The 16517-nt window shown below is 29.7% G+C and overlaps 2 protein-coding genes across 11 annotated transcripts; both read right to left on the bottom strand.

Moving 5' to 3' along the window:
- Nucleotides 1-1562: 1562 nt before the first annotated feature.
- On the bottom strand, nucleotides 1563-10765 carry LOC138178353 (forkhead box protein J1-A). Of its 9 annotated transcripts, none has more exons than XM_069110117.1 (5): nucleotides 10544-10765; nucleotides 10378-10446; nucleotides 3882-4164; nucleotides 3200-3378; nucleotides 1563-3089 (listed from the first exon to the last, which is right to left on the bottom strand). In XM_069110117.1, the coding sequence occupies exons 3-5, from the start codon at nucleotides 4126-4128 to the stop codon at nucleotides 2667-2669; spliced, it is 849 nt and encodes a 282-aa protein (XP_068966218.1). In that variant the 5' UTR covers nucleotides 4129-4164; nucleotides 10378-10446; nucleotides 10544-10765; the 3' UTR covers nucleotides 1563-2666. The 9 variants fall into 9 exon arrangements, with proteins under 9 accessions (XP_068966218.1, XP_068966215.1, XP_068966210.1 ...); XM_069110114.1 differs by having other exon boundaries at nucleotides 3882-4194; nucleotides 10544-10764; XM_069110109.1 differs by lacking the exons at nucleotides 10378-10446; nucleotides 10544-10765 and adding exons at nucleotides 4753-5090; nucleotides 5794-5922 and having other exon boundaries at nucleotides 3882-4194.
- A 1443-nt stretch (nucleotides 10766-12208) lies between these two features.
- LOC138178351 (dual specificity mitogen-activated protein kinase kinase 4) lies at nucleotides 12209-14990 on the bottom strand. Of its 2 annotated transcripts, XM_069110100.1 has the most exons (10): nucleotides 14793-14990; nucleotides 14456-14715; nucleotides 14223-14294; nucleotides 13939-14053; nucleotides 13754-13843; nucleotides 13507-13684; nucleotides 13303-13422; nucleotides 12935-13234; nucleotides 12628-12854; nucleotides 12209-12539 (listed from the first exon to the last, which is right to left on the bottom strand). In XM_069110100.1, the coding sequence occupies exons 2-10, from the start codon at nucleotides 14496-14498 to the stop codon at nucleotides 12374-12376; spliced, it is 1311 nt and encodes a 436-aa protein (XP_068966201.1). In that variant the 5' UTR covers nucleotides 14499-14715; nucleotides 14793-14990; the 3' UTR covers nucleotides 12209-12373. The 2 variants fall into 2 exon arrangements, with proteins under 2 accessions (XP_068966201.1, XP_068966200.1); XM_069110099.1 differs by having other exon boundaries at nucleotides 14456-14990.
- Between the last annotated feature and the right edge of the window lie 1527 nt (nucleotides 14991-16517).

The following is a 16517-nucleotide window of genomic DNA, read 5'->3' on the forward strand; positions in this document are numbered from 1 at the left end:
AGTTACGATCACCTTAGTGTATAATTATTAAATCATGTGCACACGTAATCACTAATTACTACTATACCTATATCTTTTTTTCTAATTAAGAAAGAATAACAAGAATCTTCGATAAAAATATAAGAAATAGGAGAATATATAGTGCGCATAAAAATATTTTATTTTATAAAATGTCGCAAACAACGTCTGGACGGAAATTAATTTTAATTTAAATCAGATACAGAAATATTTAATATAATCAATTAGTCACCATTTGAATCGCGTATAGTTAATTCTTCCGTTATTTGTCTTTCATTATTTATGATCAATAAATAATTGCCATTCGATGTCCAATCTGATAGAAATCATTTGTAGAAAATATCGATTGGTTAACCTAATTGAAAAATTATCATATTTCATGACAATATCAGGATTTTATATAAAAAATCTTTTGGTATTAAGTTTTTATGATAATAGATTGCATATCATAAGTGCATCTAGTAAATTTCAAGTCGTTCTTAAAGGATAAGAGGCATTTTTATATCAAATTAGTCTGAAACGAAAGAGACATTATGCACCTACTCACACTTATCCTATTCGTCTACTCTTTAAAACTTGGAGGCTGAGCCTTTTTAGAAGTTAGATGAAGTAATTTACTAAATGACGTGTAAACAATTTTTGAAAGAATTGCAATTGATCGGAATCGCGAAGAAAATTATAGTTATAGAGATTCCTTTTTGCAACCTTTTTATCTGAGCCTGTAATCAAAATTAAAAAAATACAGTTTGCAAATTTATGTCAGTTACAGGTATACTACATGCTGAAAATTTCACCGATATCGCTTGTTGCGTAAACAAGCGATATACATCGAAAGACGTAAGAATCTTTAGATTTATTACAGTTATAAGGTATAGGCCCAATGTCGTGGAAAACTGCAATTCTCATCATTTTTAACCGTTTGTAGCTAATAGCAGCATTAATCGATTTCGATGGAATTTTCAGTATGTAATACAGGGTGGTTGGTAACTGATGGTACAAGCGGAAAGGGGATGATTGTGCGCGAAAAAAGAAGTCGAAAATATAGAATAAAAATTTTTCGTTTAAGGCTTTGTTTTGGAGAAAATCGACTTTGAATTTTCGCTCGGTACGCGTGCGGTACGATATAACGGATCTCACTGTAGATCGTTGTCTCGATGGAAAAATTAAAAAAAAGAAATAAAATTTTATTCTATATTTTCGACTTCTTTTTTCGCGTAGAATTACCCCCTTTCCGCTTGTACCACCAGTTACCAACCACCCTGTATAACTGACAAATCTACAAAATGTATATCTTAAATTTTCATTACAGGGAAATTAATCTAATTAGGAAACTAATTCATCCAACTTGTTCAAAAACTCAAATCGTTCAATCTAATTTTAAAACAGTTACTGTTTTTTTTGTTTTGAAGGGCACATAAATATAAGTACGAGAAACTGTACAACTATGTGTAGTATACATAAAATACTTTGTACATGTTTGACTATAACTTCCGTTGCTGATTTCTAACGTCTTTTTTTCAACATATTACGGATAGACGATATTAGCAGCACTTACCCTACGTAGCTATGTATCTAGATATAGTCTTGCACAATTATGACGATGTAGAAAAGTATTACAAATCGTAGACAACTTTTTGTTACCTTTCATTATCATTAATTCATTATCGCGCACAATTTGTTTTGGAATTTTATATCTTCATATTCTGCCATTTGACTATTTCATATATGTAGTACGTAGGTAGGTATATTTGTTTTTATTGTTGCAAAATACTAGTAAACTAATTATGATCGAAGTGTTGATTATTACATTTTAATTTCCCAGAATAATATTCCTTTAATTCTTTTACTGGCGCAAGAAAATTGCTTTGAAGAGATAAAAATCGAAGTACAATTTGTTTACTGGTAATATTTATGTATTTATAAGGCACTTTGTATTTTATTATTTTGAAGCAGGAATACGAAACATACTCTACACGAATTAATCGACTTGGCAAATGTATGATACTATAAATATTTATTCTTTATTCGAAGGCACACTGCAAATTACTGTGTTACAAATATATTATAATTATTTTTCATACACAGTATTATTAACTATCAATTTATTGTAGAATTTTCGTCTAATAGATATATGTACGTATTCAGTCAAGTAATAAGCACAAATCATATTTTCGTATTAACAAATATTTCAACGGTGATAATTGTTGTTGTGAATAAATAAATATTATTTTTTAAATTAATTTAAAATAACTGAAATACATTTTATATACACAATTTTTCTGCCCTTTCAAAAATTTATCGTCGATCGGCACCACGTACTTAGGTACAATAAACTTAAATAGAGTAATACTGGGCAAAATAATAGTTTCTTATACGTTTTAAATATCTCTCACTGTCAGTTAATATTCAAAATGAAAATATTTATAACATCTTTTAAAACATTCAAGTATCTACTAGATGCATAAGTATGTATAATCGTTTGAATCACGCATCGAACGTTTAGAAACTGAAGCCGCTTACTTAAATTTGTTTCATATTCATGAAAAAGATTGTAAACGTATCTATAAATTTGTAGGATAACGAGTAGTTAAGAAAGTTAAATATAAATGTCAGAGTTTGTGTACAAAAGGCTTTAACCGGCCAATCTTTTAAAGAGTATCAAGAAGGGAATCTAAGAGATCCAACTGATTCTCATCCCAACCCGCAGTAGCAATTAACAAACCAGTGAGATCATCTTCGCTTAAACTAACTTGGGTAGAATCGGGAATTTCTGAGAGACAGTCTGGAATTGGAGGAGATACGCTACTGGGCGGTGTCTCGTATAACGTTGACGGACAGTTGATCGATGGGGCGCCATTGCTTTGAATATTGTTCGTTACCATCGTCTTTGCAGCTGTTAGCTTCTTTGATCCACGAATTCGTTGAGACATTGTTGCGCGTCGCTTCGATTTTCTACCTTCTTCCATTCTTTCCAAATCTAATTTCCAGAAACCACCTTTGCCTGGTTCATCCTTTGAACGTGGTAACTTGACAAAACACTTATTCAATGATAGATTGTGTCGAATTGAGTTCTGTTTAAAATAAAGGAAACCGCTGTTAGATAATATCTATTTAATTACAAAACATTATGTTCACAAATGCATATTTTCAACATTGGAATTTATCTTATTTTTAACTATACCTGCCAAGCTGGATCAGCATATTTATAAAATAAGAAGTTTTCTCGAATCCATGCATATATATTTGAAAGGGACACTTTGTTATTATTTGCACGCATCGCCAAGCAAATGATCGTCGCATACGAAAATGGCGGTTTTGCGTCAGGGTCAGTTCGATACTTCTCGGCATTTGCAGCTAGATCTGAACAAATAAAATTATCTCACGTTGTTGATGCTTTACAAGCATAATATTTTTAGGTGTCGATTTTCTTCGCTTCTCGAGTATTTTTATGTTTATACATGTAGATTTATTTACGTAGATCAAGTATGCGTATGTAAATACCTATACTCAACATTATACCGAATAGTAGCGGGTAGGTAGTTACTTACATGTACAAGAAAGTATTTGCTAGATTTGATAAACGAACGGTATTTAAAAAAAAGAAAACGAATAAATAGATACTAGTTAAAAAATTATTTATTTTCCTATCTATGTATTTATGTAGCTATTATTTCTTTAGCCGTAGACGTATATTTTATTAGCCATATTAAATTGTTACGATACTCCTAAAAAGAACCATCTGCAAACCTAAATTCAACGAGTCAAAATTTGTGATAACAACAGATTTCTACTTTTTATAATAATATAGTTTATGACAATACAGATACCACAAATAACAATGCAATGAAATCAATTTCACTTACCTAATTCGGCCTTAATTAGGGGTGAAAGTTTTTTTCTTGGCTGTCGCGTTACAGGAGGTGGAGATGGAGAACAGGGTGGTGTTGGCAAACTAGAAGCACTTGTAATGTCAAGCGATTGTAGCCATGAAAGACTTGTCAATTCTGCCTCAACGCCGTAATCGTCATTATGCATATTTTCTTTCATAATTGATACACCACGATTCGTTGGTTTCTTAGTATCGATCGATTCTGCCTTCATTTTCACCATTTTTCATCGCATATGTATCGAAGGCGTGCTCAGAGCCTGGATGAAAGTATCCATATCTATACATAACTTATTAAACATATTAAACAAATTATTATTTCAGTTTCTAGTTTTTTCATTTACCCTATTGTTATTATTTAAAAATTTGCGGACATTGGCGATATAAAGTGAGAATTACATTTCTATACAATTTTATATTACACTTAAGGTATACATAACTATTACAATTAGAATAACAATTAAGTTGGATTGAATATTACTAAAAAAATCCATATCTACAATAATTTGTTTAAAATAAATTTATGAAAATAAGATACTTTACATATAGCTGATTATACTAATAATCCAATAATGTTATAACAGGATCTAGAAGACACAGACGTCGACATGTACCTACTTATTAGTAAAAGAACAAAACGAGAGTGAAAAGATCTTTTTTTCAAAATTGATTCTATCGATAACAAAGGATATATCCATTTCATTTATGCATCGAAATTCGCTGATATCCGATATTAGGTAGGACTGATATTGCAATATCCAGTAAAAACAATTAGACGGTAAATCAATACGAGAGTTTCACGAAGTGCGGGGTTCAAGTAAAATTCTTATTTAAAAATTACAACACACCTCTAAACGTTCCCCAAGGTAATACATCGAACGCAAATTAAGATCCTTCACAGTAAAACAAACATTTATGCGAACTTACAAAAAAACTTGAGAACATGAATCCGATTACGATTTATTACATCATATACGTACATTCTCACCAATGTATAGAACAAAACATGTAAACCGCATGATCGTTCGAATGAAACTAGTACCAAGGGGTAACGAAAGCCCTGATAATCCCCCACTTTGAATCTACTTGCTTGCCGTGCTGTAAACCATTGGCCGTGGTTGGTGTGCGTGACAGGTGTTGGCTCCCTTTTGCAGGTGGACCATATGTACTTACACGCTGTTCAAACCTGCGTGCAAACGCAAACCTTTCCCTTCTTTTAATTTCTTGGACAGTAAACGGGGGAACTCGACCTCGCATTTTTGCTTCTATCCTTTCCGCTTTATTTTATACAAACTTTGGCAACGAAATAAAAGGTGAAAGTAATTTTCTTAGAAGAAAGGGTTCTTTCGGTCTACGACAGTTCCTAAATTCGACTAAATAAGGCATATCTGTCTTAAATAGGAATTTGTTTATAATTCGTCGTATCATGTATACGTTCTTCTGCAAAGTTGAAATAGCTAACCAACCTAACCTAGGGAAAATAGTTGATAGATAAGTACTACCTATATAGCAATAAAATCAAAACGTAGGTTCAGCATTATCACGGAGATTGTAATTCATCGCAGTAATATTGTTTTTTTAAATAACATCTCATCTCTACATAGTCATATACCTTAAGTGATTTTAAGAAAATCATTTCAGAAAAAAAGGAAACTTATTAACTTTAGAAACTCTTTATGTTATAATGTATAAACAATTTACTGTTTTATATAACATTTATATTTGGAATTTTTAAGCGGATACTTATACTTACATATGATTAAACACATGTAGGTACGTATAATTTTTTATGCAGATATAGTTTAGTAGCTTTATAGTATAGTAGTAGGAAATACTATTTGAAAAAAAGCTTGTAATTAACGAAGTTAATTACCTACTTACATACTTACATATCTTAGAGAAGAGACTGATTTTTATTGTAATTTCTTCAGCAGAACTTTTTTGGAATACGTTTTATAACATCGATAGCGGTGAGTAATAACGGATACTTTATATCAGATCGTTAAATAATAAATATGTATACAATATTTCACACACTATGTAAGTATGTACACTGTAACTATATACATAGATACCTATTCCTTATTTACGTTACTACATTACCTTTCTTAAAGTTATTTACATTTTTAAAGACTTTATAACCGTAATCAGCAATCCTAATTTGATGCAAAGTGTCAGAGCTTTGAAGTTTATTATAATAGATACCAAAATCTTCAACTATTCAATCGCTATTACAAATATTGATTTAAGAAATATATGCAATGATATCATACGAGGAAAACTCAACATAAATAAACGTATTTATGTGCTATTTTATTTGAAAAATTATTATACAGGCTTCGGCTAAATAACACGTACAAGCGGATATGAGATGACTTCTTATGAAAAAGTAAGAAGAAAAAAGAATCAAATTTTTTCACACGACGTTTCGTTTTCGAGAAAATTGTGTTTGAAAATTTATCAAGTATGCCTGAACATAACTAATTACCGAAATAGGTACGAGTAAACAATAAGCAGGGAATTATTCTACATACAAAAATAAGTCAAAAATGTCCGTTCGAGGCTTCATTTGCAAGAAATTAAAGTCTGAACGTATTTAACTAAGAATTGACGTGTGATAAATATTCAAATTCGTTTTTCTCGGAAACAAAGCGTCTTGTAGACTAATTTTGTTCCGCATTTTCAATTTGTTTTTACATGTAGAATAATGTCCTGTTGATTATTTATTCCTGCCCAGTCCGGAATTAACCATGTACAAGTATATTTTAAATTATAAATTTTCAAAATCGATTTTCTTGCAAACGAAGCGTCGTATGAAAAAATTTGATTCTTTTTTCTTCTTACCTTTTCATAAGAAACTATTTCATGCCTGCTTCTAAATGTTATTCTAAATGTTATTGTATTGCAAATACCTCTAACACGAATTGTCATCGCAAGTAGAACTTATAATTTATGTAGCTTCATATCTGTCATTCTATTCCAAAAAGTTGAATACGTATTCGAATGCATTAATCAAATAGGTATACCTAGGTATAATTTTTGTATAAAAAGAAATTGTTTTAGTGGGGTTAGGTAAATGTAAAATACAAATCAATGATGCAAGCTTGATGAAGCTTGTTTGTAATATCTTTAAAAGGAATATTAATTGGAAATACACTACAATTCCTTATGTAGATGATGTATTCTGGCAGATATAAAACAATGTAAATAGGTATGTATGTACTATTTATGTTATGAGAAAAAAATAGATTGATTTGAAGGTTACAGTCTGTACTAGCAATGATGATGATCGAAGTGTACATATATGGGTAGTAATGTCCAGAAAGTATGTAAATAAAAATCAGATGGTCATATGCTTCATTGTCAGTAGGGGTGGTCGCATAGCTTGAACGTTCTGGTACAGGTACTTTCATTGATCGAATCAGGAAGGCAGTGACCGTCACTTGCGATATCCCAACGTGAAAGAGAGGGGAGAGAACCGTAGCTATTCGACGACGTTAAGAATGGCGTGTTAAATTTCAGAAGCCTGCTTATTATTGGTCGATGTCCGTTAGGATCGTTAGGACAAAATTTTCCTGACAAATTTACACGAGATCCGAACTCAATTTTACCCTACACGCAGGTTCATGGTGTGGGCGTTATCCAATGGTTGACCAACCCTCTCTATTCGTGAAATCATGAAATAGTCTTAAATATTGTCAAATAAATTATATGTATATTCGTTCGATTCTAATTCAAATATTACTTCATATTTAAGCACATCACACATTCTTATCTATTGTAATTTCCAATTAAACTTATAATTTACGCCGATACATGTATATTAATAACAAGGGCACATAATTTGAATCATTTCGATAACTTTCTAATAACTTCGGCGAAATGTGGTCGAAATGAATGCATTTAAAGAAGGCCACGTGGTAAGCTATTTGTCAGCGTACTTTTTCTTTCTTCTTCTATCACTTGTGTTTTTCGAAATGTTTGTACGATGAAGTGGTATTAAACGACTTTTGGAAAGATTCTATCACCTAACTTATCAAAATTAATTCACAACGAGCACGTATCAAACTGTTTCTTTCCTGAGTTGGGGTTGCTTGTCAAGATCCTATCAAGCGATCACCCACCTTACATCTCTAAATTTAACTCTTTTAGATTTCTTCTTGTGGTTCCATGATTTTTACGAAATTTAATCTACTACTTCTAAGGATGTGCATCGATAAATCTAATAATCAACGTTCATAAAACAATACAGCCGCGTATTTTTAACAATATTTGACATTAAACATTCGATTAAAAGATATACCATCGTTCAAAGCTTTTCAATTTGTAAACTTTTAAGATTTTAATGATATCTATACGTAAGTCTACAAAAATCACAAGTGTAATACAAAATAAAAGATATTGCAGAACGATAAATATTTTATTTGTGTCTGCTGTTATTCTATGAGTTTCCCAAACAATTTTAATTATCCACAATTTTCACAATAAAAGGAAATTTGATTTTCACTTAAGAGAATTGAAGGTAACTCTGAGATTTCGAAAAATACGAACGATAAGAAAAAGTCAAATCATGCATCGTCTTTGAGTCAAACATTCATCCGAATCAATTTTGCTTAAGGTTATTATTATTGTCACTTACGTAGTGATCTACCAAAGTGTACCTATATTATATATAGTTCCAGTTACGTTGCTCACTCTGTATAACTAAAATATTTTATAACACGATTTCATTCTAAGCAAATTTGAATCTAGAGAATCTACTTCTATTATTATATTATAAATTGCACAGAAATATCGGCAAAAAATTGTTCTGTAGCTAAGATATGCAGTTTTGTAGCCAATACCTGTCTAATGGAATTGATAAACTTCCTTATGAAAAAATATTCTACATATCTATTACATTGAATAGATAACCATTATAATCTACTCTAATATAGAAAATATGATCATGTATCTCTGACAAGTATATATAAATCCAATTTTGTACTTCCAATTAAAAAGATTAGAAAAAGATAGATTCAATACGTTTCAGCAAAATTCCATGCTGTCTACGCAGTCCAAATGGAAGTATCTACATACACGATCAATAATCTCCTGGGAACATCCGTTCCCTTGCTGGCCTATCCAGCTGGCCACCCCTGCAATAATGGTAGCATCAGCAGCACCAACAGTACCAGCACCAACAGTAGTAGCACCTGCTATCCTCCCCGTACCGCGTCAGGTTGTGACTCACGACCACTTTACGTTTTACCACCATCTATCATTACCAATTGTCGCTAAAATACTTTTATAATTCTTCCCTCTCGTAATTTTATTTCACTGCTTACAAACAATTGCGTGATTACAAATTTTTCATTATTATTTTATTTCCTTTTTTATTCTATCCTCATCGTGTACAATCATTTACACCTTCCTCCTCCCTTCTTTCAATAATTCTCAGTTAAATATTACTTATTACATAATATGTTATAAAGCTAAATTTCATTTTCAGTTTTCTAATAAAACTTCAAAAATTTGTAACTCCCATTTTAATAAATTTCTTTAGATTATAAATACGCACCTAATTAGGTGTTTAATCGCAAGAATACAGAATATGAAATTTATGATAACGAAACTTTTTAAAAAAATTATTGGTACAATTAGTACAATGCTCTTATCGGAAATATTTTCTCAGAGAAATGTTAAAATCCTTTCTTTTCTACATAGCTACTTACATACCTGTATTAAAATAAATTAAATGAAGTAAAACAATATTAAAAGTTTCAAGAGGGTGCATATGTAAGTACTAATATTGAGAACCTATTATACACAACTTATTTCTTAGTTAGAAAGGAGTATTTCCTTGAAAAGCGTTGATCGACTAGAGATCGATAGATTGTAACATATCCCCTTAGGAAATGTTTATAGGTCACCACATGAAAGATGATGTGGACGTATTTCAATGGTTAACTTAAAAGACCAGATACTACCTCGCAACATTACAAATATAGACGCGAATGGGAGTATAGATTTTAGGAGAATGATGGTGCTTTTATAAAATATTCAAAGAAATTGATTCCGACTACCACAGCAGCAGTAGTAACGGCAGCTAGAGTAATTGTTATATCAACGATATAGATTTAGCGAAGTTTTTAATTATAAAACGAATAACTATATTCCTTTCAAAATTCTTAAATATTCTTAAACAAAATATATATTGCAAAAGATATATAACTTGGAAATAGAGATTTTCTATCGTATACCTACTATAATTAATTTTAGATAACTTCCTATTTAAATAACAAGTTTCTATTTCGTAACATTATAAACTACAATACATAAAGCATGATCAGGTATAATATTATTTTAGGTACCCCAAATAATATTTGGATTTATGTTTTATTTCGGTAGTTTTCCGAGTGAAATATGTTTTTACCCGAAAATATTATGCAAATACAATCGTAATCATAAATTGTAATAAACTTAATACTTACCGATATAAATAATTATTCACGTTAATCCATGCAGAAAAGGTCTCGCTCATAATTAAAATTATCAATTGTCTATAGTTAATGGTATATTTAATTAATAAACATTTGTTATAAGTACGCAATCGGTACAAAAGACTTAGGTAAAAATTTGAATTAAAAAATGTGTTACCTTTGAAGCTGCCATTATATACACTTACACTAGCACCCACTGGCATCGTACTATCGCCATCTTCTTATTACGGTAAACGGTACCAGTGTATCACCATACAGGTGCATTTAAATATATACTTTATACTTATATATATTATAGATACACACTCGTAAAGATTATTGATTGTAGTTAAAATTTACTGTTAAAGATATTATGCGTACCTATGTATATGTATATATGTATATATTAAATACATAGTACGTATATTATAAATATATAAACATAATCCTATTACAATAATGTGAATAATTCAATTTAAAAAGAACAAAAAACTATTTTCTTGAGAAAAAAATTATCTATTTGCAATTAATAATATCTTATAACTTAAATTAAAAAATTATAACATCAACTTTTGATGACACCATAGCATAACATTCTCGGTAGCTATTGTTGTCTAGCTATTTATATTTGTAGTTAAGTAACCTAAAAATTTTTATGAAATTTATATGCACAGAGAAACTCATTTACAATTTGAATTATTTTATCTAAATTTGAATTTGTATCATAAATACAATTTTATATATTCCTGCGTATGTTTGTGAATGAGTAACTGAGTAAAACTATGCTGGTGTGTAGCGTTTTAGTCAAAAATTAAAAAATACAATTTTCTATAAAATTTAAAACAAAAAACAAAATAAAATGGAATTTCAAATTTTTTGAATACATATTTTCACGAAAGATTTTTTATTAAATTTATGAAGGTGAATCAATTTAAAAAATTAAATTCTTGTATACATTGTACGTATGTGTAACAAATGGACGCGTGGATAATATAGATTAAATACTTATTATATTTATTTATTTATGTATATCTGTGTATTATGTATTTTTTATTTACTCGTATGTACACATATTTAATTAATAGAAGAACTATGTTATAAAAATCAAGACATCTTTTGGTATATTTAAAAATTTAATAATGTAATTTTAAAAATAAGAAATCTATTTTTTCCAATATTATTCAACAGATTAAAAGCAAAAGACATAATTTTCTTACAACTTTACTTACATAATCCCTTTTCATAACATTAAATCAAAGAAAATAAAATTATTTTTCATACTTACTTAATACGTACATTCTAATGTATATTGATAGAAAAAAGGAATAAAAAAAGTTAAATATGGTTCATATTACAACATTATGTGTGAATAGAAGTCTTTCTTATTATCCCGTGATTAAAAGATACATCAAAACAATATACTAAACTCTTAACACTTTCTTTTTTACTTATTCCAACAAGAATAATTATGTATATTCTTTTGTCTTCTTCCTGTATTAATTTGAATGGATTGACTGAAGAGTTATTATATCATGAAGTTACAAAAAGTTAAAACATAGCGTTTACTTTAACATATTACGTATAATATCATTACACATCATTGAAGTATTTAATTATTGAAAAAATTTAACTTCATCATCATTACAAGTCGTCATTTAAGTAATTGCAATTGATAAAAAGATTTTTTTTTATAATTTTATAAGTGTGTTTCATTGAAATCATATCATAGTTTCAATGAGGAAGCTGATTTAGAATTTATCTTCTATACACTATTTAGTAAATGTCAACTTGTTATTAGAACACTTCTAATCACTATGTATATAAGAACTTCGTGACACAATAATATGATTCTACAGAAAATGATTTATTATTGACAATGATCGACGTTGATTAATTTTACTACCTACACTAAATCGAAGTGCAAATAACCTACTCATTTACAATAATCAAATTTAAGATTTGAAAACTTATAGAAATTAAGGTACAAATATTATCTTATACTTCCGACTTAATGCCGATTAGTGGTAAAAGGTGTTAATCCCCTGAGAACCATGTTATCAAGAACACCACTTATATAAGCTGAAACATCAACAGTATCTTCTTCTGCTTTTCTGATGAAAGGATGTTCTAGTAATTTGTTGTATTTCGGCCGCTGTGTCTCTTCCTTAATTAAACTGAAATAGGACCACAGAAAAAAAAATCATTATTCAATAATGCAAAAACAAAATTTCTGCAATGCCTAATAGTGCAAAAACAATGTACCATGTATTCACAAAATTCACAAAATCCATAGTAAAATGATTTCCATTTTCATTAGGAGATAAGCGTGGTGGATCACCCTGAACTACTTGATAAAGTTGTTCAAAAACTGAATTCCACTTTGGATATGGAAAATAACCAGTCGCAATTTCCATTAATGTAATACCTAATGACCACACATCACTTCTAACGTCGTAACCCTTTGCACGTTGAGGATCTATCCTCTCTGGCTAAAAAATTATAATAAATTCAAATACTTCTAATTATTTACAAATCTTGTTAAATACTTCTCATTTATTATTTTACATACAGCCATATATGGTCTACATCCAGCATCTCGAGTTCGTGCAATAGAATCTACCAACTGTCCTGATATACCAAAATCGCATAGTTTGATATTACCATGTCGATCTAACAGAATATTACTAGGTTTTACATCTCTATGAATTATTCTTAGTTTTTCCTTGAGGTAATTCAACGCCTTTACTGTGGCAACAGTAATTTTTCCTAAAATACGTTCTGGTATTCTTTCCTTTAATACCTCATGAATAAACTTATAAAATATATCTAAGGAGGTGTCCATAAGTTCCATACAAATCCAACAGTCACCCTAGTCAAGACATGATATTTATTGTTAGTTATGAAAAGTTAATGTTAAAAAACCTATCACAAACTTACCTCTTTGAATAGAGCTCCATAAAATTGCACAATGCATGGACATTCATTAGACTTCATTACAACCTCTAAATCCATTAATAATTGTTTTTGCTCCCTTTCATCCACTGTGGAACGAATTCTCTATAATTGAACATAACATCATGTATTGTGTAAGCTGTTTTTAATAATAAAGTTATTTTAATACTAAGACTAAATTATATATACCTTCACAGCCATAACAGTATCACTTATCCTATGGATCATTTTATTTACAGTACCAAATCCTCCTCGTCCTATTTCTCCCAGATCTTGAAGATCTTCACTTGTAAAATCATATACTACATTTGGTGATAGCTGTAATTTTCCAGTACTTTGCATTGATTGACACATTCGTAATTTATCCCTACAATATAATTCATTAACATGCATTTTAACAACATTAAATACTTGTATATTTAATAAATATACATACCTTGCTTTATCAGGCAGTTCTTGTGGAACTGCAGTACAAGGTCTCACTGGTAGTTTAGGCAAAGATAAAGGTAAATTTGGACGAGAAGATCTATGATGATTAAACAAAAAAATAGCTATATTAAAGAAAATAATTATAAACTGCAATTTATTAAATATTATCATATTATTTATTGCATAACTTACATTGGTAAACAAGCTGCACTTCCAGTTGAATTAGAAATAGAAGAGTTTGTTGAATTATTAAGTGATATATTACTTCCTTGTGTTTGAAAATTAAGTTTGAATTGTCTTCTTTTTTCTGTTATAGAATGAACATAGATGTCATTACATTACAATGAAATGTATATGTGTTCATATAAATATGAGTGCATACATAGTGCACATACACGTGTATGTGCGTTTGCAAGTGCATTCAATATTATATTACAATATTACAACATATATAAATACAGGTATACATGCTTTACCTGACATTTCATTTTGAACATCATTAATAGATCCAAAATCCAAATGTTGAAAATTAAATGGTCTGCTAGAACCTAAATATTAATAATATCAAACATGAATAATTTAATCTATATTTGTATGTGTATGTATACTCGTAACAAAATTGTTATTTTCCATGATGCAGTTAACGTTTAGGTTATGTAAATAAAATCTTTTGTATACTTATCACTAACTTTCTAACATTACAACTTACTTTGATTCGTTGGAGTTGAAAAATTCCCCCGATTCTCCGTCATTATTTAATATTTTTAATAGCTGACTACCAAAAGAATAATTTCTTATTAAAGGCTCTCCTTTTAGGAGACCTTCCCGCAAGATTTTAACAATCTAGCATATATATTCCGCAGCGAGTGCACCATTTGTGCAATTTCGTTCTTTTGCGAACAGTGTATACAAAATCCTACTTCTTCTTTTTCAGAAATACTTAATTTCAATTGCAATTTGACTTTCTCTCTATCACAGAAGTATACTTTGCCATAAGCTTATCACAATCACTTATTTGATGATCGAAACAACAGTGGCATACGTACCATACAATGTAATATGTGGGAGTAAGTGAAAAAGAAAAATGATGTTAAGTTTATATCAATCCATACCCTATCAGAACTTCAATAATTTGGTAAAAAATTCATGTATCGAATTGCTTCTACTTGTTCATTTATTTTCGTTTTATATACATGTTTTTGGAAGTCTGGAGACTCTATGAAGGAATTCATGAACTATTATAGTTCTATGCCTCAATCATTGTAGGCGCTAGTAGCAACTTTATCAAGAAAATTACTTCTTTCTAAGATAATATCTTATGGATTAAAAATATTTGCGAATTCTCTGATATTACCACATTTGTTTCGTTACCTTTTCTCTTAATTCGAGACTGATATTAAAATGATAAAAACTAAAATGATAAGTAGAATTTAAAGGTTCAATTTATTGCTGTATGTTACTATATTCATTTTTAATTTTCCTTACAGCACGCTGTTATAATTAAATTCTTTTCTAAAATACCCAGTTTGTTATACAACACAACCCATCATCAATATATTGTTACGCTACTATCGTAGAATATCGTAAGCATTCAAATAATAAGTATATTTCTATCCAACTTTACAATAATTTATCGCAGATAAACGTAAAAATTTAATAACTTTTTTTATATAGGTAAATTAGCAAAGTTCACGTATGATATTAAGAAAAAAGATGGCTGAACTTTACTTTAGGGGTACAAAAATCATTGGCTTCTTTACTTGCAATGTTATAGTTTTTAATGTATACAATTCGAAAATGCAAGTTTTAAGATACTAAAGTTCTAAGATAAGAAAGCAGAGAGGAAATTCTCTCTGGTAAAATTGAGCATTTTTAGGGTATTTTAATATTACTTAACGCCATATTAGCTGCTACTTATGATCTGTCCAATGAATGGAGTCTGTAAAGCCACAGACTGCACGCGAATGGCGATCATTTTGGTGGGATAAGTCAGTCAAATGTGTATAACTGTATGTATTTTGCATATGTTTGGTTTCTCGGCTTGGTATGACTTATCCTGGCTTGTTGCAAAGCAATACGTACATAAAACAGTCAAGCAAAACATGGAATTTGTATGTAGCTGAATTTGAGTTTAATTTGGGGTAATATTTATTTTCTGTTACGTTACATTAATACAAACTAATTTTTTGCGAATTTAACTACAGCTACTGATGGTACATGTACACAAAAAATAGAATCGAATTTCCGGCCAACTAAGAACTGGATGTGGAGGAGGAGTTATTTCTATGACGATGAATTTGTCCATCGCCTATGTGAAATTTTGTGACAACTCCGTCATAACATTGATTTGATGACATTGCTAGCTGAAACGATCCGAAAACCTACAGTCCACGGTCATATATACAGATCTGGAAACTCTATTGGAGGAGATAAGACTTTTAATGTCGGGAATTGTGCTTTACAAATCGGCTAGCATAGAAGACCGATCGAGAAGTTAGGATTTTGTATGTAACACCATCCTTCGATAAAAGTATTGAAGATAAAGAATATAGATTAAACCACTGAACTTATTCAATGACTGAACTACTTATAATCTTCCACCATTTATTTAAAGTACATAATATACAGTATTTCATTTGATACAAAACGATATTAAATATGTATAATTATTTTCAACAAAAAAGGTTAACAAACTTACCTAAAATTTTCAAATCAAATTTGTACACATATATTTAATACTTTTATATTTGACGCGAATATGGGAAAGTAAA

This window comes from Bombus flavifrons, chromosome 3, assembly GCF_040668555.2.
Source record: "Bombus flavifrons isolate JBK064 chromosome 3, iyBomFlav1_principal, whole genome shotgun sequence".
Taxonomy (NCBI): domain Eukaryota; kingdom Metazoa; phylum Arthropoda; class Insecta; order Hymenoptera; family Apidae; genus Bombus; species Bombus flavifrons.

Excerpts from the sequence above, each read along its gene's own strand:
- LOC138178353 (XM_069110117.1), bottom strand. The coding sequence starts at position 4,128 with ATGGTGAAAATGAAGGCAGAATCGATCGATACTAAGAAACCAACGAAT. Across the intron at positions 3,379-3,881 it reads CCTAATTAAGGCCGAATTAG|ATCTAGCTGCAAATGCCGAG; the intron begins GTAAGTGAAATT and ends TTATTTGTTCAG. Across the intron at positions 3,090-3,199 it reads ATGCTGATCCAGCTTGGCAG|AACTCAATTCGACACAATCT; the intron begins GTATAGTTAAAA and ends TATTTTAAACAG.
- LOC138178351 (XM_069110100.1), bottom strand. The coding sequence starts at position 14,498 with ATGACGGAGAATCGGGGGAATTTTTCAACTCCAACGAATCAAA. Across the intron at positions 14,295-14,455 it reads TTCAACTCCAACGAATCAAA|GTTCTAGCAGACCATTTAAT; the intron begins GTAAGTTGTAAT and ends ATTAATATTTAG. Across the intron at positions 13,235-13,302 it reads ATGGAGCTCTATTCAAAGAG|GGTGACTGTTGGATTTGTAT; the intron begins GTAAGTTTGTGA and ends TGTCTTGACTAG.